General features: G+C 33.4%; 2 protein-coding genes across 2 annotated transcripts; both read right to left on the reverse strand.

Annotated features, from left to right (window-relative positions):
* Nucleotides 1-86: 86 nt before the first annotated feature.
* On the reverse strand, nt 87-3,667 carry LOC147872324 (longitudinals lacking protein, isoforms A/B/D/L-like). The gene is made up of 2 exons (XM_087356873.1): nt 3,593-3,667; nt 87-2,822 (listed from the first exon to the last, which is right to left on the reverse strand). The coding sequence occupies exons 1-2, from the start codon at nt 3,603-3,605 to the stop codon at nt 2,539-2,541; spliced, it is 297 nt and encodes a 98-aa protein (XP_087212999.1). The 5' UTR covers nt 3,606-3,667; the 3' UTR covers nt 87-2,538.
* On the reverse strand, nt 87-26,249 carry LOC147872323 (uncharacterized). The gene is made up of 2 exons (XM_087356871.1): nt 26,118-26,249; nt 87-25,602 (listed from the first exon to the last, which is right to left on the reverse strand). Exons 1-2 carry the CDS (start codon nt 26,128-26,130, stop codon nt 25,208-25,210), a joined length of 408 nt encoding a protein of 135 aa, XP_087212997.1. The 5' UTR covers nt 26,131-26,249; the 3' UTR covers nt 87-25,207.
* Between the last annotated feature and the right edge of the window lie 363 nt (nt 26,250-26,612).

Raw genomic sequence — 26,612 nt, forward strand, 5'->3', positions numbered from 1 at the left:
TATCTCAGACACTGGATAACCCTGAACATGGCTCTTAAGGAACAAAATATTCAGGCATTAAGTAGTAACATAAAATCAAGACAATAAAATGTTTATCTGATGGTTTATTTAGTACTGAAGTGATACAATGATATGGAATACAAATGCCAGATAATATTTTGTATTTTCAGTGCTGTCAAACATGCTGGAAGATTGAAGTAGAAATTTCAAAGATGTTGCAGTGGGTTTGACTTGACTTTTACCCTGAAGATGGAAGCAACATGTTCCTCTGAAATGTTGGTAACCATCTATATGGCTACACAATGTCACAACACAGAAAACCACAATCCACATTAAAAAAACATTTCTAAAGTGGTCTTGAAATGACCACTTTGCTCCTAGATAAAATTAGCAAACTACAATGAGACTTGCAGACTATTCCTTCATACAAGTATTTTTTTTTTTCTGAAGGATATGTGCTCAGTACTATGTAACAATCTGTGTAGGACATGTGCTTAAAAAATATACCGTTGTCTTACATAACACAGCACAATTAAACCCAAATTAAAATGACATAGCTTTGCAGCTAGTACTGTTTTATATGACTTTTATTTTCTGCTTGCATGTTACACAGCAAAATACGAAGTTATCAATTTTTCATACCACATTGGCTCAATTAAAAAGAAATAATTGTATCATTAATAATTAATCTGTAAAATACAGACATCTTTCATTAAAATGCTATGACTCAATATTTCTTTCCCCATGGTTTCTGAAAATGGGGGTTGTCTTATATCTGAAACTGGTCTATAATAAAACCAATACATATGGCACATCAAATATGTTGGATCAGATAAGCATGTATAAATATTAATACATTCTTGAAACAAGCAAACTCAGAACTAAAAACAAATCTTCCTTCAAGATAACAGTACCACATTACAAAACACTCACATTCTCTGCCAAACACAATAAATCAAACCAGCTTTGTGTAGCTGAAAAATGTCACACTGCAACAACAATTTTATATAGAGATATACCAATTATTCTATGGGGTAGAGCAAATTTAGTTAAATAATATTCTTAGTATTTTTTCCATTGTATATACACAGTAGCCATTATCATGATAAACATTGGAGTTGCCCTGTACTTAATTAATCATCATACCATAAAGATGTATAGGGAGTGGCATTATAGCTCCACACACTATAATTCTCAGCACTAGATTAATCACAAACTGAGAACTCCATTGAAAGAGGCTGCCAGAACAACTTGTATTATTGCAAACTCTGCAGTGAAAGAGTCAAATACGAGGGACAACTTTATCTTTACCTCCACTTAAGCGCTGAAACATACATGCTGATGGGACAAATCCTTGAATTCAAACAAATATAAAATTGTTCTAAAATTTAGCAACTGTTTTTTAAGAACCAAATCAAAGGAATTTTTTTGACTTCAACCACTATCTCAGCAAGTACTTTAAATTTTAACCTTTAGGGGATTTAAACCCCATACTATGGGTCTGGTGGCTGGACTTACGCATGATTTAAAAGTTTAGCAGTGTGCTAGTGCAACACATGGCCTGCTGAATTGTAAGCCACAATACATGGTCAATAAGGGCTAAAGAAAGTATTCTGATATTGAAAATGTTAGCCCCTTGCCATACCTAATAAAGTACAATACAATTGTCCCTGTGTTTAAATGCCAAACCATGGAGAAGTATGAGGTGTGGAAGAGAAATTTCATGTATCTGGCACTATATGTACGTAAGTAGTAAACCCCAAACCGGCTGCTTCATCCATAAGCGAAGAGTTCCTGGCACCATCTAAAATAGTGCAATATATTATAGCTGAACTGTCATCTACTGGTCTTAACATGCCAAAACATAGTATATAAAGAGCATTTAAATATTTAAATTACATGTTCTGATGTACCAGGATACTGTAAATTAACTGAAAAAAAATTATAAACAGTTTAGAATGTATGTGATACACTTGCTTTTTTACTGCTTAAATATGTCTATTATAAACATGCATACTAAAATAACATGTATTGCTCCTCTACTCTTACACTGATAGCAATAGATCACCATTAATAATCATAGCTAACTCAACCTGTCAGATGTCTCAAAATTCTAACTTTCTAATTTATGACAGCTTTACTTAACATCTCATACAACTAACCACTAAGTCAATGGAGAAGAGTAAATCTTAAGAAACTAATAATCATTTGACTGGTGAAGAAATTCCCTTCATTTTATGGAATGTGAAGGTTCACTACTGTGTTCATAAGAACATGTCACTTGTTCCTATAATGAACCAGTTAAATTCAGTCAATACTCTCACAACCTATTTCTTTAACATTCATTTTAATATACTGATCATTAATACTGTTGTAAAAGACACAATCAGGCATTAACATTGGAAACAATAAAGAAATGGCATATACAGTAAATACTTAGTAGAAAATCAATTAAAACACAGATGCAAATGTGGAAAGAGCTCAAAATTATGGAATGGTAACCAAAATAAAATGACCACCCAAATAAATGGTGCTACCCTAAGACAACTTGTCCCAGTGCTTGGCAGCAATGTGGCTGTCAATGTTCCTTTTGTACTTGGAGCGACTAGGGCAGAATGGGCAGCAGAAAAGTTGCTCTGAGCCACATTCATATTTCTCATGACGTAGCAGTGTGTCTCTTCTTGTATATTCCCGTCCACAACGTCCACATGGGAATTTTCCTCTTGTAAGCCATGGAAATGTTTCCTCTGTTGTCACAGTACCCACTGTTGCTGCCAACCAGTCACTAACTGGGATTATGCTGTGGCCACTGTTCAACTGGCCTGCAGAATAAGAAGAGAAACATATTAAGCAAAGTATTCTTATGTGTAATACTTGCATGTGCATGCAGAAAACAACAAATGATTGTCTACGGTGGTACTGTGAGATGACACTTTGTGAATTTAAAATGTTTCTTTTGGCTGTCTCTGCATTTCGGTATAACTGTCTCACTGATCAGATGTATATAATCTGAAGTTCTCGCAGTCAATAAATACAATAAAATCCTCTCAGACAGTCAGCATCATCAGTACAGAAAGAAACTGATGTTTCAGAGAACACCCTTGCCTCCAGCAACAGGAATGTAACAGATGACACAAAGTAAAGTAAAGTTTGTCCCGCTACGTGCCATACAGGCGCTTGGGGTGAGTGGAGGTATAGCTCCTCTCTTTCTTGACCTTGGCACTAGATGGGGGTGAGTGGTCAGCATCACGCCCCGGCCGGCTTCACCCTCGGGAAATTACCCCGGTAGTCATTGTAGAGGAGGCTTGGTGGGCCCCAGAGCCGGTCTGGACGCAGAGGCTAGAGGAAAAATCCTCTGCCCCCGTCGGGGATTGAACCCCGGCCGTCCAGCCCATAGCTAGTCACTATACTGACTGAGCTATCTCGGCTCATATATGACACAAAGTGGCTGATATATATATATATGTATCTATATCAGCCAGTTTTATTCTGTGCCGATGCAACTGATCATTTCAAAAGACTTCACTGTGTTCAGATGTACACTCGTTTATAATCTGAGAACTGTATATAGATTCTGTCCAGTCCAAAATACCTCTGATTGACATCTGAAGGAAAAAACAAGATTTCCAGTTGGTGACAGAAATTAGCTTATCTCAAAGAGTTTTTGATAGGAAATTTCCACATGGACTCCCTTAGTAACATGACATATCCAGGTAATATATTTCATCTCACATACAGGTCAACCAACATCACTGGTGTAAAAATGCAATAGTTGCGGTGGGTGCTCTATTGTTTGAGTTCCACTAAGCTGTCCATTGGCCTAGTGATCCATAACCTAAAAAAAATCAAGAGGTGTCAAATTAGGTGACCTCAAGCCAGATTAAGCACTCTGCTTTCACTTCTGGAGTCACCATTTTACTGAGGATGCCTATAGTGTGACACAGAAGCAGAAGTATGAAATTGAGGATGTAGAAGAACATGTTGCCAACAGGCTAACACAATCACTTTGAGTTGTGCATGATTTCTGTATTTAATGGTGTTCAGTATCTTTATTGATTAATAAAATGTAGCCTTCAAAAATCCCAGCTACTAATTGAACAACTCGCATATGGTGTCCCTTCATGTAACACAAGTTCAAATACAAAATCTAAATCTAGCAAAATTCCAAAGCAGTACTGGTGAGATAACTTTTTAGACTTGGGCATGAGACCGGTGGTACCTTAACTTCACATAACCCTAGACAGACCTGACTGTGGATCAGAATAAATAGTCACAAAAGTTGATACCTAACCTAACAAAAATAATAATTCCAGAAAAAGACAGCTTCTACTAAAATAAATACATGTATTAACAATATCACATATACAATGTAGTTAATAAGTTCATCTGGCCATCATGATGTTTTAACATCAAACCATATGAAAAACAAATGAAGCATGAGTGTTGACAATTTGTACATAAACCAACAATTATCATAAAACCCAGCAAAAATAAGAAGCTTTACCTGCAGACATTTCTTCTTTTCTAGCTAAGAACAAAAGCAGAACTGGACCACAAACAATGATATATATTAAAAAACTGACAATATTCAGCAGCAAATATTCCTATAATGTGGACATCACTTTCATCTTTATCATTAATAACATAAACACTGAATCATATATGGAGGAAGACAGATGGAAATGTCACTATTGTAGTGCCAATGACAAGCAACAGATACAATAGAAAACTTTTCATTATATTAAATATAACAATTTAAGCGATAATGTAATTAATACAGATTTAATTTATAAAAATTTATATTACACCAATATAAACATTTGAGTAACAAGATTAATTTTAGTATAGACTTCATTATTCTGATACTTTCGCCATGCTCAAGGAGACAAAAAATAAAATAAAATCTTTTTTGAAGGTTGGTAATAACTATCAATTCAAACACTAGAAGAAAACAACATTTTTCTGTGAATAAACATTCAAATTTTATTTTTGATAAATATTATAGTGCAGACAGTGTCCTGCAAAATGTCTGTCAAACTTCAGGTGAAATGCATTGGCTTATTTTGTGTAAAATTATATATCAACATGGGTCAAATTCCAGATGTATAAAGTTATAATCACAATTTCACCATTTCTTACACAAAAAAACAAATGGAAAAAGCTAGTATGTTTCAGGTATAATATAATTACAGGCATTTAGAAAAGGGACAATATTAGAAAGTGGTTCAGATAATTAATTTCATGTAAACTAATGGAAAATGATAAAGCATTTAACACAACAGATATGAGAGCCATGTAATGGTGTTACTGAAGGAAGATAGTCATGTCCCACTTTGGAAATATGTTTATTAGTTTCTCACAGAATGATGTCTGGGTGAAATTTCCAACTTATGTAATAAAAGTTTTTAACAAATGTGACATGTCTAACTTTCCTTCAACATTGGCCGCTGTGAATGAAATAAAATAATTATTCCCCTATTGACCCTTCTGTGTACCCTACTTTAGTAAATTATGTATCCTACATAACCCAAATTACAGCACAAAAAGTATACTATAGTTTCTTATAATATCCACAGATAAGTGAGAATATAATATACAAAACTTTCATGGCACTGAACATACCTGATAATGATGATCCAAAAACCTTATGACTGATTAAAAATGCTGCTACTGAAAATATTCAAGGCAATGAACATGTATGTTGATGAGCATTCAGAGATATATATGTCAAAAACTTGTTTCCACATGCAGTACAAAATAAACTGCATTCTCGGATGTATTGTATAAATTAGTCATGGCATTTAAATTTGCTGTTACACAAACTATAAGCAACCATACATATATTCACATGGACTTCCAACTTGCTGTGGTATGAGAAATGGCATCTGCAAAGCTTGCATTGCATCTTGCATTCATCTCTATGAAATATCAGTTATTCACAATAAATAATAAGAAATGTACATTTCAGATAGCTCGGTCTTGTTATTGATTTCTCTACCAAACCTCCATTAAAAAATATGGGACAACCAAAGAACTTGCTTTCTTTAATAGCTGAATAAAAACTGATGAGAGAGACTTTGTAGCACATTATATTATTCATTAATAATTCAAGAATGTTTTATAGTAATCACGATAATAATATTTGTCTGTCACTATGCTTCCAGTTAAAATGAATTCAAACAATCCACATAAAACAAAGTTAAAAATATTATTTCTGCTTTAACTTGGAAGCATGATATTTCTCGAAGCAGTTGGGATGAAGCCCAACAGTGCACACTGAACACTGCCAATAGGTATCACTTCGTTTATTCATTTTCCAACACTGAGAGCATCTCTTTCTTGGTTTCATCTGGCAAGCAGTTTGAGGGATTCTCATTGGCATATGGAGAAATTTGTTACTATCTTTCAACAAGGAATGTTTTACAGAATGTACTAAACTTCTCTGTTTCTTTCTTGGCGTATTTTTAATACCTGCTTCTGGAAGTATTCTTGATGTATCAAACTGATAGTGTTCCTCACTTTCATCAGCGTAACTTGTTTCACTCCACTCAGCAGTATAGGAAGTTAGTAATGCTTGCTCTGGAAAAATCATGATGTTCAGCTGCTCACCATCAGAGACTCCTGATTCATCACAATCAAGCTCATTCACACGCAGCCAAATGCCTTCAAATAAATAAAAAATTTAATGTCAGCAATGCATTTTAAGATATTAATATGTTACAGGCTATCTGGCAAAATATGAAGTTTCATCTTTTCAATTTTTGTGGTCTTGCAGAGCAGTAAGGAAAGATCTGTAATATATTTCAATTCAATTAAAGTCAGTCCAATCCTTGCTAGCTAGCAGTACAAGTCTGCTGCTTCTACTCTTCTGTCACAGTCACATCCTTCTTATAAACTTCATGTTTTGCTAAATAACGTACACATTTTATAAACTTGCTAAACATGTATAATATGCAACAAGTCATCTAATTTCGAGAATAAATAGAATTTTTTCGCATAATAATCCTGAATATGTACATAAAGAATACCAGACTGCAGAAAATTCTATAACCTTATATGGGCAAGAAACAAAAAGTGATAATGATTTCTTACATGAAGTAAAATGTCATAATTATTAAAAAATACTAATTTGTGTTAGTATGTGAAGTCATACTACATTGCTATGATCTTGTTTCACATTTTATTCAAAGGTTTCCATTATACTTTCTGATCACTACTTCTTTTCATGAAGACTTGTAATGTGAAACTACAGGTCAGGTTCCTCTGCAATCACTTTATCATGAAGATGTGTAAGCCCACAAGAACACATGAGGTTTCAGATTCTCACAGCAGCAAGTATGAAGATGGCTCTCTTCTGGGTTGTAGTGCCATGTAGTCTAGCAGAAGGATGATCATCCTGATGATGGAGGCAGCAAGCACCTCTAAAATGTTAGTTAACTACTACATTGCACAGCAACCCAGAAAACAGCCATCCCCACCACAACACACTGATGGAAAGAAGATTATAAAATAAATTACACCTACACTTTATGTACTATGATGAGTCCTTTTTGACACATTTTATAACATTCAATTTGAGATTCATGTAAAATAAATAAATAAATGGACAAATTTATATCACTTACTTTATTTCTAATAGTAAGGCAAACTACACAAATCCAAGTGAATTTTTTTATATAATATCAATAAAATATATATTTCATGCCTCAAGCCCATAATATCAAAATTCTTTTATTATATCAATAATTAATTATTGTTAATTGTATTCATTTCCCTACAGCACATATCATACAAACCAACAGTTAATATAGATTTTAATATACTTAGTTTACAACACACCTATGGCCTAGAATAACAAAATAATAAAAATTAAATAATTTCTTCAAAGACATAAGTAAAATAATACACACAACAAAATTACTACACACTGATCTACAAAACACATGCAAATAAACAAACAAAACCTGTGTAAAAGAATATTCCGTTTGAACTTGTATTGTAGTTATGAAAAGCTCCATGTTACATTTCTAACAGTCATCTTTATTTCTAGTATTTCAAAACAAATTCTTATGAACTACAAAAAAACCTTTTTGTAATACATTATCAATTTTCTCTGGCAAAAATATTAAACTGTAAATTGTATAATAAAACTAATAATGTTAAAATGGATAATGGATATTTTAGCCCCATAAACTTAAACATTTAATCATTTACAATTTATTTCAACATCTGGCAGTTTCATAAAACTTCAAATACATTAAAAACAGAGAACTTATTTAATCTTTAACATGTAGTTTTATATGTAAAGTAGGGGCAAATATTAAGTTACAGTAAAAACATACCATGTCTAATACATAGTTTGAAGACAGTTTAATCTTATCTCTCTTCTCAGCCTGCAACTGTAAAAGTAAGCATTCATGTACTCATATTATTTTTATTATTTGTAAATATGTTTAGCTTCTTATATTTGTAAATTCTCTAATTTGAGTGCCATGATTTGTACTGATAAAATGCAGTGTACAGTTAACCTGAATCACAAACTACACAAGGATCAAAACATGGATCTTGCTTCAAACTCTGAGTATTAACTACACTGAGGGTTTCATTCACCAAACAACACTGAAGACAAAATTAAGTGCCCTATCTCTACCATGGATAAGCCACCAAATTAGGACTCAGTTGTGGAACTGAAGCTCAAACACCAGTTCTGTTGCTCTCATTTAAACACTCTTATATTTAAAATTAAATCAAAAGCACAAAGACCAGACTCTAAATTTAGAAATGAAGCTCAATTCATCTCCACTGTTCATTTACTCTCACAAATATTTCTCTTAGGATTTTCTACCTAATAGATGCAATTAAACTTTAAGTAGTTTAGGGCACTTTTGCTTCAGCACCCGAAATATGTGGTGAGTGAACTTACCTGCACAGTTAGCATTAAATGCTTCAAATGTTTCAGTAACAATAAAATCTATGCATTGTAAAAAAAATATTTAAATGACTCTGTCAAGGCCACATATTAGTCTTTGAACAAGTATGAATGTCACCTGCCCCTGAAGATAACTGCTAGTTGGAAGGTGTACACACATGTCACATCACAATGAAAACATCATCTGTCCATCCATTATACTAAATAAAAACTGGTCCCATCTGATATCCAAAATTTTAAAACAAATCTTACCATCATGATGTTAAATGTTCAATCCTTCATTTGTTTTAACTCAGAGGCTATCATAAAATGAAATGTAAATCAAATTCAAACATCTGCAGATTTTGACAGTAGATGATAGCACATATTCTTGGCTTTTCACATAAACTGACTGGACGTACACATTACATACTTATTATGACTGTCCTATTAAAATATTTTCTAGATGACCAAAAGAAAAGTAGAAGTATAAAGGATGTGATATCACAAATATTTTCTATTATTTGCAGCCATACCACATATGACTATTTTATGCACAACAGGAGCAGACATCGCTTGATCCATGGACCATAAAGTAAATTGTTATGGTTGCCTAGCAATCAGACCTGAGATAAACAAAAAGAATATAGGAAAAGGTACTTTACATGTAAGATAATTGGGACAGACACTGATTTTGAAACTACCAACATCTGAGGCAACAGATGACATTAACATATAGAAAAATCCATGTCATACATTTGTACTATTACTGAATAATATATTATATAAATAAATATACATAACTAAGAATATGAATATTGTTACACAGCTCCACATTCTGAGGAATCAAAACATCAAAAAATAAATTACTGTTGCACTGAGATTTTGAACCAATGTGTTAGCTTTTTTAATCTGAACAATGCCTGAGATCAAATTATAATATGAATTGTAATAATTTGTTGATAAACGTGAACACAGAACACATGTGCCATTAAAAGAGTGTAAGGCAGCTCTTGGTTATTTGTCAGGCTTTTAATGTTAATGAATGGATGAAATAATAAATAACCTATAATGGTATCAAACTTACTACTAAAAATCTACACCAAGACCAACTAATGGAATGTGTGTGTGTGTGTGTGTGTGTGTATGTGACTGAATGCCTTTCTAAGACCAACACCCACACTGAAGTGAATACCTAATTTAAAACAGACATTGGGAGAACACAGCATATACTACTATGGCATGGTATAATAGATAAAAGTTATATGGTAATAGTTTCATTTAAATGATCATAATAAAAAGCTCTACAGTATTAAACTAAAACTAATGATTACGAAAATTACTTCTTCCCTACTTATTTAGTTAGTAAGAAATTGTGGTTACAAGCAAAGACATTGCATGAAGATTTCTGTCTTCTGGGTTGTTGCGCTGTGAAACGTTGGTTAACATCGACCAGACTACACAGCGCAACAACCCAGAAGACAGAAATCTTCATACGCACCACTGTGAAAACCTCAAATCTTACACATTACATCACTTCTAAAAATTAAATTACTTTTATGGATATATCTGGCATGTGGTCAAATACCATAAGTTACTATCAAATAAATGAATAATTTAATTAACCACAAGGCCACACCACACATTCATTTACTTTTAGAACATGACCAAAATCCCTGATATATAAATTGCATTATAATGGGTTTAATAAAATAGTTTTTCACTTTACCAGCACCCCAAGCATGAATCATTTGAACAATTATGGCACTATCTTGTCCCAAAACTTTAAACAAATTTCCCACTTGCATACTAAGTACTAAACGTCAAATTACCCCAAACAAAATTATCTGACAACAAAGTATATCAGCCTTTCAAATTTACGGAATACATGCAATTTTATATTGACACAATTCTTCTACAAAGTCTTAAAAAAAACTCTCCCATAAAGCAGGTAATAACATGCACTAACTTGTATTCAACAGGTTCATGGTCAAAACAATCCCCAAGGAACTGGCTATATTTACTCAGGTTTACTGTGTTTTTATCCACAATCAGTTCCCAAAGCAAAATACTGGAACAGAACATTAAAATAACTCATCACCTTTATGTCCCAACCCACCAGACTCAATAAAAACTCTGCAGTTGATACATCATCATTAAATAACACGATGACAATCAAGAAAAGACAATCATCAATTATATAAAAAAACATTTTCTAACATATGCCTGCAACAGAAAATTAAACATAAGAATTCCTGCATATCACATGGCCAGAAACTGGCACAGATAAGTTCCTCTCATGCAATGATAAACACATAACAAACTTTACACAAATAATATTGCAATAAATGTATAAATACCTTGCAGATATTGGCTTTAATTCATATGTAAGCATAGCTTACTTCCTTCTGGCAGCCATAAACATGAAAACTATGTTTCTTCTTGGACAAGCAATATGATTAAAATAAAATTGTAGACAAAAATGTGCCCATTTTTATCCACAATTTGTAAAACACTAACAGAAGCTGCATAATCAGATCATACGCTTATATGTGCTTTAAATATTTTGAAATTATGTTAAAAAGAATTTTCAAGTAACATCAAATATCACCTAGTATATTAATGTCTGGGAATTTAATAATTTTATATACTTTTACATGCATTTGGAATAAACCTCTAATTAGCTAGTATTCTCTTTTAAATATTTCTTTAATTGTTATTATTCAGTCATTCACGTATGTAACATCTACATATCTACTGATAACCAACTCCACAGAGCACATCCAATTTTCAGAAACTAACAATCACTCAGCTAGTCAAGAAATTCTAGGCCTTTTATGGAACCTAGAACCAAAATAGTTTTGCCTTTCTCATCTCCCAGTGTGTGCTATATGCACCACACATCTCATCCTCCTTGATTTAAACATGATGAGTACAAAATTATCAAGATCCTCATTATATGCTTTTCTTCATTCTCCTGTAATTTCCCCTCTCTTAGGTAAAATACTCTCTTCTGTTCTCAGACACCCTCAATCTATGTTTTTCCTTTAATGTGTGAAACCAAGTTTCACAACCAAATAAAACATAGGTAAAGAAGTTTATGGTTTTTACATGCTTTAATATATGCATTTTTAGATCACAGAAGGAAAGACAAACGATTCTGAAGAGCATGATAGAAGCATTCCCCACATTCAATTTGCTCTAATTTTATCAACACAATTTTGTTGTTATCAATGCTCTGAAATATTTATATATGTTACATTCTTTACTAATAATTCTTACTGTAAACATCCCCTGAATAAGAAAAATAGTATCCTGCATTATGAACAAATCTTCTCCAAATTGCATAACCATAAATTTTCAAAATTTTACATAGAAACACTACTTTCAATGGTGGATTTGGACTTATTGTACAGTTTTAAAAAGATCAAGCTTCTGTTACAGTTTTTACATTTATAAGTATACGATATATCTAGTGCTGTCTTCATCAGCACACTCTTTCCACTACATGTAATTTTCACTTACCAAATTCTTCAATGAACAAATTCACAGTAATGAAAATAAGGCCAACATTAGAAAATACCAAGACATTAAAGTGTAATACAGGCTTCTACAACATAAAAAATGTACTAATCCCATACTCACAATGAAATTCTATTTACATTGGAAATTTTATATTTTTAAATGTACTTAATAATTTGTACTGCTTTTTTGTGAAACAGCAGACATCTTAAAGTCTACTATGTTGTTAATTTTCAGCCTATTAGACAATGGAAAGCCAACACACAAAATGCTGGGTGGGTCTCAGTGAATTCAGCTTAACAATTCTGAAGGACACTGAAAGAAACAAAATATAACACAACAACAGAAACAAACATTAAAAATTTGTCATAAATCAAGCCCTTCATTTTACTATGCAAGTCCTATCTTTTCCTTATGCATTCTTTCAATATGTCGAGCAACATGCATTTTCTGTTTGGCACGATATGGACAATATGGACAATGGAACTGAGGCTCCATACCACATTCCCATTTCTCATGATTCCTGAGTGAACTCTTTAGTTTGTATCCACGACCGCATCGCGGACACATGAAGCTCTTGGGGCTTTCATTTCCACGTGAAGATACTAGTAATGAGGCAGAATGTGGCACTGCTCCCAGAAGCAGAGCAGGTACAGATGGATGTGCGGCTGACCACGCGTCCCAGTCACGAACACTTCTTGAATGTGGCGAGTTCCTGCGGCTACCTAAAACATGAAGCAGAAAAGGGTTAATATATGCCCTACAAATGAAAAACAACCACATACAGGTACTGGTGGAGATGCCTTAAAGAAATTTGAGGTTATTCAGTAGTTTATCAATTTGTGATAAAATGTTTAGGTTGACATGCATAAAATCATATAACAAATTCTGAATGGCATCAAAACATTTAGCTGTTACAGAACATAATAATTCAGCTCTGGAGCTTTATCATGAAAACATAAGAACATTATTTTAAGTGTCTGCATGGTTTAAGCAATAAATGCACAAGCTGACACATAATGTTACCTGATAAATTTATTTTTTTAATCCTCCTGATGCCAAAATGTATATAATATAGGCATCAGTATAGAATGAATTAGTGTGCATGTATACCAAGAAATATTTGTGTAAAATTATAAGTGGGAATTACATTTTATTTTCTGATGAGACAGAAGATTTTTATATGTAATTTTCACTGTGTAAGGCCAATGTCTAGGAAAATGAAGGTGGAAAGTAAATGTTTCAATTAATACAAGAGGATGAATAATGTTCTGATAAATCAAAGTTTTAGAGTGTAAAATGATAAGTAAGTGGATGATTACAAATGATAAACTGGAAAGTATATGAAAGAAAGTGCAGTGGTATATTTGAAATATAATCTTAGACTTTGCCCAGAGAAACTCAGGAGAGCCATAAGAAACTTCAATCAAAATAGATGTTCACAATGAATTTGAAAAATGGATTTTCTGAATATGAAGTAGAATTGGCAACTACACTATGACATTCAGTAACATAATAATGGAATAGTAAACCTGTATAGTAGTTAACTATGGCAATTCAATGCACGAGTTATTATAGACAGAACTCACCATTTTAAGGAGACAAGTTTGTGATGAATACAAAATCTATATATAATCTTGCTATTATACTGTTAGATTCTAAAATAATTTTTGCACTTCACAAGATAACATAAGTATCTCATTAACTAAAATGAGTAGGCCACACATTATCTGACAAAAACTTCTCTCTCTGTAAATCCCATGTGGTTTATTAGTTCCTTAATTATTTAATGATGGCTTTAATTGCAAAGGTTAATTAATGTTAAATTATATGACAAGTAGGAATGATTAATTAATGTGTGGTCTCATTGAAGGTACTAACCTGGTATTGCCTGGTCAGACTAAGGAAAAATATAAAAACATAAGTCATAATAACAATCCAAGCAAGATTAAACAACCTTCTGAGAACAAGACTAAATAATTATTGCTACAGAAACCTGTTTTGTAAATGTCTTGTGTTTAATCCTAAATGCAGACCAAGGTATACAAATAGAAATGTACCTGAAATCCTTCTCTAGTGACATATAAAGCCTCATATTCCATGCTTCTATGTGTAAAATTGTATGCAATAAGTTAATGACATTTTCTATAAAAAAAAGTGAAAGATGTTTACAGTGATGGTACTTCTGGTTTGAATTCATTTGTAGAAATTCAAGAATAAGTCTGCCAGGAGCATGATCAAGCAGTTTCTGGTTATCAGCATACATATTTAAGTTCTTGAAGCATCTCCACCAACACACACACAAATAAAAAAAACAGTCTTAAAATATCTTTATCATTATTAGTTCCAGAAAGTAAACAAAGAAGCAAAGATTATAGGATAGTCCAACAAAATATTTTCTGCATTACCTTAATAGCATTCTTAGATGTAACTGAAACTGGAGCAGAGATTTACAAAGTTGAAAACAGTACATTTGAAGATGCAAATGCATAATAGGACTGTTCATTTTTCTATTATCCTTCTGTTCTGAAAAATATCAGCAGCCATACACAAAGCAGAAAAGCTCATTCTGTTCAAAAGCATAGCTTTAAATTATTACATACAGACAGAATTAAAGCAGAAGTAACCTATATAAATTATAAACATGTAATAATAACTCCTGTATAGTATATGCTAGCAATGTTAACAGCGTTTATGAACCCTTTCAAGTTCTTCATGAAACACTTTGTCTTAGACGGTCCTGTGATGACCTCAGTCTGACACTGGTAAAAATTACAGTTCATTCCAATACTATACTTGGTCCAACGATAAAATAACTTTGTATGTCTTACAAGAAAATAAATGAACCAAAAATGGGCCCCTCTAACAAGCTCAGTTTAACATTTGGAATGTGATGTTCCAGTTTATGTCAAACTGAAATATATGAACAACAAAGTGCTCACAGTACAAAGGAAAATAAAACAGAAAAGGAAGAATCTATATCCATGCACCTTGTTCAAGCTCCTTGTATATTATACCACCACCATTAATCTGCATGAAAGTGACCTTGCAATTTGTAAAAGTTAATTCATGGTCTGTTTGATAAATTAGTTTTATTACAGTTATTTAATATTATTATATATGATAGTGTTTTGTTACAGGTGAAAAAACATTACTAAAGGCAACAAATCTAAATTTTAATGGTATAAACAGATGTACATTGCATATGCTATACACAAATAGGAGTACAAGACCAGTATGGCATATAGGTTTTTTTTCCACAGATCCAGTTTCAAAGACCCAGGAAACCTGCAAAGATAAAACATATTACACTTTCCCATTATTCATGGTGAAAGTGGTGCCGAAAATTAATTCAATGAATCTTTTACAAACTCAGTATATTGATAAACTTAATTTGTGTAATATGCATAAATACTTTAAATAAAGCTTTCTACACAAAATCAATAAGTTGTCTTGCATTCTCTTAAAAAAAAACACTATTACACAGTATTCAATACAATATAATTAAAGTATCAACAATCAAGCAATGATGAAATTCTATCACTGGTAATCACAGATTTTAGAATGTGGGAGGAGAATCATAAAATCCTGTGTTCACATTTCAAAACTTATCATAGCACTAAAGATATTTGTGAAGATGAACATCATTATTATGATACCGACGATTATGATTTAAAAAGAACCTAAGAATAAAAACAAAACACATAAGATCTAAAAAGCAACATCACACCAGTAGTTACTGACACAAGAAAATAACAAAAGGTCTCAATTAATATTTGGATTTCACACTGGAACAACACTCTATAAACTGTTTAAAGAAAGTGGTCATGGCCATACTTGTAACAGCATGCATTACAGAGAAAATACTAAAGTCATGAACTTCAGACCTTAGAGATTGGGGTTAATTTCTGTCCCAAATAAAAAACACTAACCAGAGAAAGAAAACTTATATAAGAAAAGTTCATAATAGTAATAATAATAAAGAAAGTAACACTGTCTTGCTACATGCCATGTAGGTGCCTGGGGGGAGAGGAGGTACAGCTCCCACTCATTCTTAACCTCGGCACTAGATAAGGGTGAGTGGTCAGTGTCACACCCCAGCCATGCTTTATCCCCAGGAAAGGACCCTGGTACTCATTGGACAGGAAGGTGGATGGGCCCTAGAGCCAGTATGGATGCATAGTAGTAGTAACAACAATAACAACAAAGCAATATTTCAAATGTGCGGAGATGAAAAAATAATGACACAAGAAATTGAAACTTTGTGAAGATTTGAAGAGATAAACCAATTATAATTTCACTAACATAAACCCACATACCTCAGCAAAACATCTTCAAGATTACTGCAGAAAATGCTTCCTGCACATACACATGTTTACTGTATGCATGAAACATCACAAGACAGTTTTACCTTGTAAATAAGAGAATAGTTGTGTTGTAATCTTGATAAAGTTATGAATATGTACATATGAAAAGCCAATGTAAAATTGAGATATCAAGGACATAATGATAAATGGCTGTCTTCTGGTTGTTGTACCGTGTAGTCTCGTAGAAGTTAACCGACGTTTCAGAGGTCCTTGCTGCATGGCGCAACAACCCAGAAGCCATCTTCAGACTCACCGCCATGAAAACCTCAAATCTTAAAACATAATGACAAATGCAATATCTTATTTGCAGTCAGCTACCAAACATGAGATTTTAGGTTTCCTTTGCAATGAAGGACCAGACTTCTGTCTTTGGATGTGACACCATACAGTCTTTCATGTGGTCACACATGTTGCCTCCTTCTTAAAACTGAATGTTGTCATAACAACGAAGACCAAAATCCAAACTTTATAACATCATTAAAAAATTAATGTATAACAATCTTGCATTCTGCATGAGGTTGTTAAAAGTTATTAAGGTATTGGAAGGAAATCAAAACAGTGAAGTCTTGAACAACAAGAAGCCTGGGTCTTCAGAAAATACACTGCGGATGCCAAAATTCATATTTATATTATATTTCCCATTTCAAATATCATACAGAGCTACACATAGAAAACGAATTATAGAAACTGAAATAAATCAGAAGTATAACCAATGTCAAACAGATGTTACTGTAGTACAACAGTACTGTTGACAACCAAACAAAATAAAACAAATTTAAATGAATTACAAAACATTATTTTTACAGCTGTGAACTTTTATTATAAATGCAAATAACATACACATCAGTACTTCATATAATGTCACTATCCAAATTAATTTAAATTACATATGTTACAAGTGTAAGGCCACCACCAAAGCCACTGCATATGCTAACAAAACAAATTCCCCTTGAAATCAGTGGAACAGAAAAAAAACTAGTCTTAATGATTTACACACTGTTTCATCTGGTTATTGCATACTCTCACAGTAAACCCTAAATGTGCAGAATGATGCAGCAGTAAATTTGCAGTACAGGTAGGAATATGAAAATATCAAATAATTAGTCCAGCTTCTCTAAACCATCCAATCACAGATGGAATGTATCCACATATTACACATTATTTTAATGGACTTTTGACAGTGTTTTATTAGGATACAGGACTGTCAATAGCCACCAAAGTTCTTACCCCAATTTCTTTCTTTGGGGAGGTCTGGGGCAACTGGATGTCCACAAAAAGCATCCAAAAACAAGGATCAGTCATGAACTAAAGAAAAAGCTATACATCAACACATTAAAACGTAAAATTAACCATTTTTCTGAGTTGAATCATTGTGTCCCTAGAATTCACAGGTGTTTAAATGCTGATGACATGTAACTTATGACCCACCTGTAGACAAAGGTGCGTGATAAAAGAGGATGTTTTACAGGTATTAAAAACATATGTTATTAGCATGGTGCACTTTAGTGTTCCAAATTGATATATTTTGTAGGTTTCAGTATTACTTGCACAACTATGTCAAGATAAAAATTTCAAATGTAATGTTACAATGAGTCAGCATGACCAAACCGAAATATTCTGTGTAATCACCATGCTACTATTTCAAAAGTTGCCCACTTTCCAAACATTTTAACATAACAGAAAATATCAAGCAACCCTGATGAATGATGTTCACTGTTATCCAAACTTCATTAGTCCCATCACCTGCTGTGTTAGTACTATTAATATTTATAACAGGAAATTAAAGAGTACTGAGTTAGGGCAATCTCTAGTTGCATGATGGTCATACTCAGTTTCATGACAAATGGTCAATGTGTGTCACAGTCAAACAGTGGCCAGTGATTATATCAATATTAATGTCTGTATCTGAATTAAAGGATGAAAGGGCACATGTAGGTTGCAAAAAGTTCCTCAGAGCTCCAAAAGAAACATGAAATGTCTGCTCCAGTTGAGTATGCTATAACCACATGTCAAATACTGCCACCTCCTAAACATATTATACTTAATGATACACAGCAGTAGTTGATATATAAATATTACAAAATTAATGGCTCTAACTCTAGAATACAAAATAAATATAGTAATTTCTTAGAAGATAAAAATGGTAAAAAATTAAATAGTATGCAACATTTAAAAGCTTTCTTCATCCAGTGTAAGTACTTTTCCTTCATGAACAGAAACAAGAATACACACATCAAATATATACCTGCCAACACTGAAGAGAAATAATACAAACTAACAATTACTCTTAAATTAAAATAAAGTTTACACAGAACTGAAAAGGAGTTCATAAATGCTGTTGATGTTTCCAGTGAGACACAAAATATAAGAAATACATATTCACCAGCCAGATTTAATTGAGAAGATCAAATCTATAAACTGAACGCTGTATGTCATACACAATAAAACAAAAATAACAGAAGCCTTAAACACCATTAATTCAAGATCTTTCTGTTTAATATAAGATAGAGTAACAAGAAATACAGTGTTTTTGTAAAGTACCGGCATTATATATAATGAAGGATATACAGAACTGTAACACCAACACTCCTATAGTATACATCCTCCCATTTGGAAATTATCTGCACCCTATTCCACAGTGTAGAATCTTCCTTGAAGATTGTCATTCAACTGGTCAAGGAATTTCTTAGTTACAGAACCAGAAGAATCATCATTATGTTCACAAAAGGCCACCCTTCCACACTATCCTCAGTTCCCTGAATCCAGTACACATTTTCACAATGTGCTTCTCTAACATGTATTTCACTATTATCCCCATATCTACATCATTGTTAGCCAAGTGTTCTCAAGGTATTGTGACCATAATTTCTAACATATTTCACTTTTCCCATGCATGCTGTATGTCAAAGCCATTTAATTTCCTTGTTTTTCCATATCTTATCACTATAAATTATGTATTTTTTTTTATTTAGTGTTCTGTCTGACGACAGGTCCATATGAACAGGATCCTTCCATCCTTTTCTCGGACTGGGACCTGTTCATATACGTTCTTGGCAGATGATCCAGAAGTGGTTTGCTATTGCCTTCTTCTGTGTGTGAATGGAGTAATTGTTGAGATGCCACGGAGAAACTGGGGAAGCCCCCGGAGGAAAACTCTGTGTTGCCTAGACCACGGCCTTGCCCAACACAAGTTATGAATTCGGGCACCGCCGGGAATCGAACCCGAGACCCCCAGGATTACAAGGCCAGCGTTCTAACCGCTAGACCACCGCGGCTATATAAATTCTGTAGTAAAGCATAATTGGTACTGCCAATAGGATATCAAACCAAAGTTTCAAGTTCAAGGCATTTCATGAGGCAATTATTTAGTTTTGGATAGATTATCAGACAAAATCTTCTACCTGCAGGTGTCTGCACCAAACCCACTAAAACATTCAGAACTAAGTACTGTACGACTGTAAGACCTAATGGAAAGGGACCAGCTGTAAAGCCTAGGTACTTATAAATAAATGACCTTTGATCTTAGAGAATAAGGCTTATATGTGAAATGGCCTGAGCAGGATCAGTTTAGAGTACACATATGAGCTTTCTGATGATGAAGATGGCTATCTTCTGGGATGCTGCACTATGTAATCTGGTAGATATTGAATGACATTTCAAAGGAGCTTATTACCTCTATCACCAGGTCAATTAATAAGCTTCTTTGAAACGTTGATCAATACTTAACAGACAACACAGTAAAACATCCCAGAAGATAGCCATACCTGTCACCATGATAACCTGAACTCTCACTTTCTGATGATGGTTATGAACTTTAGGGTTCCATAAACGCAGAGAATTTATCAGCAGAATAACTATCACCTACACAAACAAAAAGGTGAAACTGTGCCCTGGAGTTAATTAGAAATGCGATATATCTGAGGTCAAAAAACAGAATGAAAATGTACCACACTATTGTTCTAACATAGGTCTATCAATTAACTGAACAGATTTCAACTTTATTTTCTTCTTTAAAAAATTAGTACTACTCTGATTCAATAATAAATATTAGACATTAGAATTTGTGTTTCTAAATGATTTGAAACTAATTACTATACAGGAAAGAATTACTAATCATGACAGCTATTTCTCTCTCATACAAATGAAGAATTATTCTAAAATGGCACATACATAAAATCAGTTTCAAACATTTCAGTTTGAAAAGCTCTATGCAATAGAAGTCAGTGTTCAGACTACTGTATTTGAGAAACCTACATTTCCCAAATCTTAACTTTTGAAACAGAGAAAAGTATAAGTACATTGGAAAATCTTGAAATAACAGGCCATTGGCACATATGCCAACAGGAAATATGAACAAAGAAAACATATAAATTCCATCCCCAGTAATAAGTATACTAAAAAATATGCAATGAATGACATTTCATTTAATAACATGAGAGCATTAGCATGATAGTCCAATAAAAATATATATGCTATATTAATGTTCTTGTAAGATATAATTATTATACTTCATAATAATTTCATAAAAAATGAAAATTTAAACACACTCATATATTCTGACACTACAATAAGACTAATTTTCGCTATAAAAATTAAGGTAAAATCTTGAAGCTGTTGGCAAGTACTCATAGTATCCACTATGTAGAACCTGATGACTTGCAACATACTTCATGATCTTACAGATAATCCTACATACATATTATAATAGCATTTAATTGTTACAAAAAGGGCCATAAATTGTGTCATGTATGTTACTACTACGTAATGGCATGAAAACTTATATTTATATATTATAGTACTACACTTAAACACTGATCTGAACTACAATTTTGGAAGGATGGTAATCTAACTTTACAAAAAATATCACAAACTGAAGAACTGCAAAATTTCTAAATAATATGCTGCATACACTCTGACTTCATATCATTACAGGAAATAAATAAATGGACTCACTGCATGAATGTTACAAATAACAAAGGAAATTCACACCAAATGACTCAATCATATCTGGTAGGCTGGATTTCAGTTGTATTTGTGCAACAATCCCTTCTCATTTATCTTGAACCACAGATGGTCATGGCAAATTTCAAGGTATTAGCCACCCATTTATTTAGCTGAGGAATTACAAAAAATCTGTCAGAATAGCTGATAATAGCCAAGACTGAAACCTAGTTATCTCCCAAACACAAATATAGTGTGTTATGGCTACACTAACTTCCTTAATTTTATTTTTACACAAACAATTTGTTTTGTATTGAGATTGCAATATATAGCTATTATATGAGACAGCCACAAACACTCTAAAAAAGGACAGCCAGCATCTATGTTTCATCTGTAAACATCTTGAAATGTCCCACCTCAGTAAGAAGGTTGATCCAAAAGTAAGACACATACAGGCATACCACGCATAAATGTTCAAGAGTGTAAGCATTAGCAACAACAGTTAGATGGCAAGATTTGGAGATGGTGAAGCTGATGGTATTCGCCTTCTTCCTCATCGTTGACAGCATGTACTTGATACGAGTACACTCGGAGACTACTTTGAAGGTTGCTAATATTAATGTAAGAATTCTGATTTAACTCACGCTGAATTTTTTTAATCACAATTGAATTTTTCGAGGATTAAAGAATGAAAAAACGGTCATTCTGTAATGTACATTTTTTCTTACCTACTACACCTACACCCATTCACACCTACCTGATCTGACTATGCCAATCGGAGGAGTATATCGTGCCCTATCATATCTATATTTTGAACTTTCTTCAATATAACGTGTTTGCCCCCCAAAATTAGTTGCCATGACTTTTGAAGTAACCCTCGTATATACTGGGAAAAACCATATACTCCTTGTTTCCTTTTGTTTATACATTAACATTCTCCGGTCTTTAATGCCTTGAATTAATTGAACTAGTACTGTATGAACTTACATACCAAATATTACACACACACACACACACACACAAGTCAAGTACAGACACAAGAAACACTGTTATTAAAAATGAAAGAGAATGTTGATATCTCCGGGATAATTCAAGTCACTTTACTAAATATCCCAGCTCACACTGAGAAGGAATCTGGTCATTTCCACTAAAATGATAATTTATGGCAAAATCTGGCAATATACCTACTTTAAAGTGTCAAAATGTATTTACTTTTTTTAAACATAAATGACCTTCAGCTTACTAATACAATATTTTGTTACTGAGAAATATTACTAGGTGTTTGAGAATAGGGTGTTGAGGAGGATATTTGGGCTTAGGAGAGAAGATTATGGGTTATGGAGAAAACTGCATAATGATAAACTTAAAAATTGTACACCCCCCCCCACAGTATTGTCAGCATGATTAAATCAAGAAGAATGAGATGGCAGGGCATGTAGTATGCATGGATGGGGCAAGAGGTGTGCACCGGGTATTGGTTGGGAAGCCTGAAGGTAAGAGACCGCTGGGGAGACCTAGATCTAGATGTAGATAGGAGGATAATCTCAGGCGGGATCTATGGGAGATAGGAGTTAAAAGAGACTGGATTTTGTTGGCCCAGGACACGGTCTGGTGATGAACCTTCGGGTTCTGTAAGCCATCTAGTTAGAGAAATATTACCAGTAAATTTGCAGAGTTTATTTCTCTGGTAAATGTGTTGGTATTAAGTTAAGGTTAAGCAGAGTCACTGGTGCATAATGGACACCAAAATGTCTTAACCTCAGAAGCATATAACTACATGGCTGCCATATTGATACAGATTAAAAATGGCATCCCTGTTGGCATAACCTTCATTCCCAGATTGATGTCAACAGAGCTGTAAACATAGAGACTGGGAATCCAATTTGTTAAATTTTTCTTCTTCAGACAAAAAGCATAGAACCTTTCAAGACATATTTTTGTTTCTGGCTGTGCACATAGCTTAAAATATCACAAGGATGAGCAAACCACAACAGAAGCTCTGTCTCACCGAATCTGAAACCACTGCAGACAAAAACTGTATATAAGTTATGCTTTTCAAAGTATAATTAACATAATCTCCATAATGCAGGAAACTTTCTCCTCTGCAGCACATATAATATATTTAATAAAAATATCTATTCTATAGCAGAAAAAATTATATAAATATTGGAGAAAAATACAACCAATGATAGCTGAGTCACATGTAGTGTCACGATCTTTATTATAATGGTCATGTTTCATCCAATTTGTTAACAAAATGGAGACCTGAACTGACTAAAAATAACATTCTTTTGCCATATTAAAAACATATATTACATTAGTTTTGTATCATAAATGTTGGCAAACAGGTATACTGCCTCGTGACAGTGAGTGTGTACATTACATTCAGTACAGTACATTCAAAACAATTTGCATTTGCTATTTTTATATGTTACCCAAGTAGTTCATGAACTGTTTAAAACAAATAAAATACTGAGAATTGAGATTTTCACAGTGGTCAGAGTTTACAGTGTGATCTTCTAGTTTGTGACATTATTTACTATTGTAGGCAGTTACCAACATTCCAGAGGAATATTCTGGCTACATCTTCAAGGTAAAATTAATAGTCTAAACATGGAGGCATTGTGAAAAGCTGGAAATTGCCTACAAGACCACATTGTATCATAATCTAAAAGACCACAATCTGAAGCCAGAATATTAGATTGCTTGATAACTGTCAGTCTAATAATAGTGTTACTTTTGCCACTTTCAGGATCACTTTGAAGATAAAACATTCCTTCTGCAGCATATGTGAATACTGAAACAGACTTTAAGAATGAAATTTATATATTGTTTACAATAAAACTTCATGTACACAACAGATAGAGAACACAGGATCAGCAGCTATGAAGTCAGCCGAAGAGAATTTGTTTTTGTTAGCCTTCACAAAGACAACAATAGAGATATTTTCAACAAAAATCTGTACCAACAGAAATCCTGTGCCTCTCAGTTTCTGTTTCACTAAATGTGTCAAATCTCAGAACCAACTTGCTGACAAAGAAACAGTGTTTTGCACCCCAAGTTTTGTAATGTTTCCACCACAGTACAGTGTTTTCAAGATACCAGAAAAGTGATGACCATGCTATCCCAAATATTAATCTAAAAAAGTGTGGGTATGCACAAGAGACCTTGCATTTCAGAGGTTACATTGTGAGAAATGGGTTAACAAGCTTTGACTTAGACAATTCAAGTAAGTAGTTCATTTCTTCAAAGAAAGCTGACCCAAAAACCTTCTTCTGAAAACATGTTGCATATTCAGACTTCTGTGTTTCAAGCCACATTTTGGATAAAATCTTCCTACAAGCATATTTTCTTTTTGGGCTCTTATACAAGCAAATCTTTATCATTAATCTTACCATGATGTTATGTTATACACCTTACTACAAATCTTCCTGATAACAGCTTTAAAACTTCATGATTTCACATACTCCTACTCATTCATAGCCTCTGTAATTCCAGGAAAAACATCCATATCTATATAGTCTATCATATCGCTATGCTGCCTGCGAATGTGACGAATTCGATGTTCCTTACGCTTGCACAGCTGTGGACAGAATGGACATTGAAAAATAGGTTCCTTGCCACATTCCCATTTCATATGACGCTGAAGAGAGTTCTTATGGACATATAATTTTCCACATCGGTCACAAGGAAATATTCCACAAACCTGGATATGTGTCCGTTTTTCTTTATGTACCTTTAAATGAGATTTTATTTCTGTTACATTGACCTTGAAATCTGCACGAGGACTGAAACCTGTCACAACTTCACCATGTGTCATGGACCAACCAGTCCATGGCTTTCTAACTTCATCACTCTTGTTCTCTGAAACAGAAAATACCAAAAGGAAGTCAGGATCTGCTAAAACAGGCTTCTCTTTAGGAAGATCATGACTCAAATGTGCTCATCAATAAACTGTAACTGACACTGTCCCTCTCTGCGTGTAAGTGAAATAGTTTTCAAACCTAACATCCATCTGTATACAACCTTACCCCATACACAAATTTACAAAGCACAGTCCAATATGTTCACAGCATCACATACTTGTATGATTTTCTTCAACATTCTCAGTAGCAAAGGACCATAACTGTTTATTACTTCATAAAACAAAATAAATGGAAAACATGGTATGTCAGCTTGGGTCCAAGAAGACATGCAAGTCAACCTCATCTGAACAACCTAATTGTAAAAATGTTGTACAGAATTATTCTTGCTTCCCTTTAATAAGGTGGCTGGTTCTACATCTTGCAGATTTTATGTGCCCACAATTGCTTTGATATAAAATTTAAGGTAGCAAATGCTATGAATAAAATATTAGGTATTTCACCAATAATACTAACCTGATACTAGCATTCAGATTGTGGTATTCTGAATTATGATGTCATGTAGTCTTGTGGGTGGTAGACAAACCAATCACTTCTACCTTCAAGGTAGAAATCACCCAAACATTGGTACCAACCACAAGACTAAATAGTGTCATAACCAAGAAAACCACAGTCACTTCTGCCCTGAAGATTGTGACAACAGTTCAATCTCAAATGTCTGCAAAGAACCACAAAGACAGCAATTTAAAACTGCACCACTGTGAATATCTCAAATCTGATACCAGCACATTTCATATGAGAAACATGGTTCTAAAAACTAAACAATGATTGTTCCTGATAATTAAATTATGGAAGATAAAGTAGATACCATATCAATGTACTGTCTTAAAAATATCACATTTTCATGTATTGTTGCACAAAAAATTAAAACATAAGCTTAGTTAGGCATAAAAGTAAGATCATTGCAAGCTGAAAGAGCATCTATTTTCACAATTCCAAAAGGATAACACA

Source organism: Zootermopsis nevadensis, unplaced genomic scaffold, assembly GCF_977971745.1.
Source record: "Zootermopsis nevadensis isolate Lab colony 2312 unplaced genomic scaffold, Znev_1.0 Znev_ptg000028l, whole genome shotgun sequence".
Classification (NCBI taxonomy): domain Eukaryota; kingdom Metazoa; phylum Arthropoda; class Insecta; order Blattodea; family Termopsidae; genus Zootermopsis; species Zootermopsis nevadensis.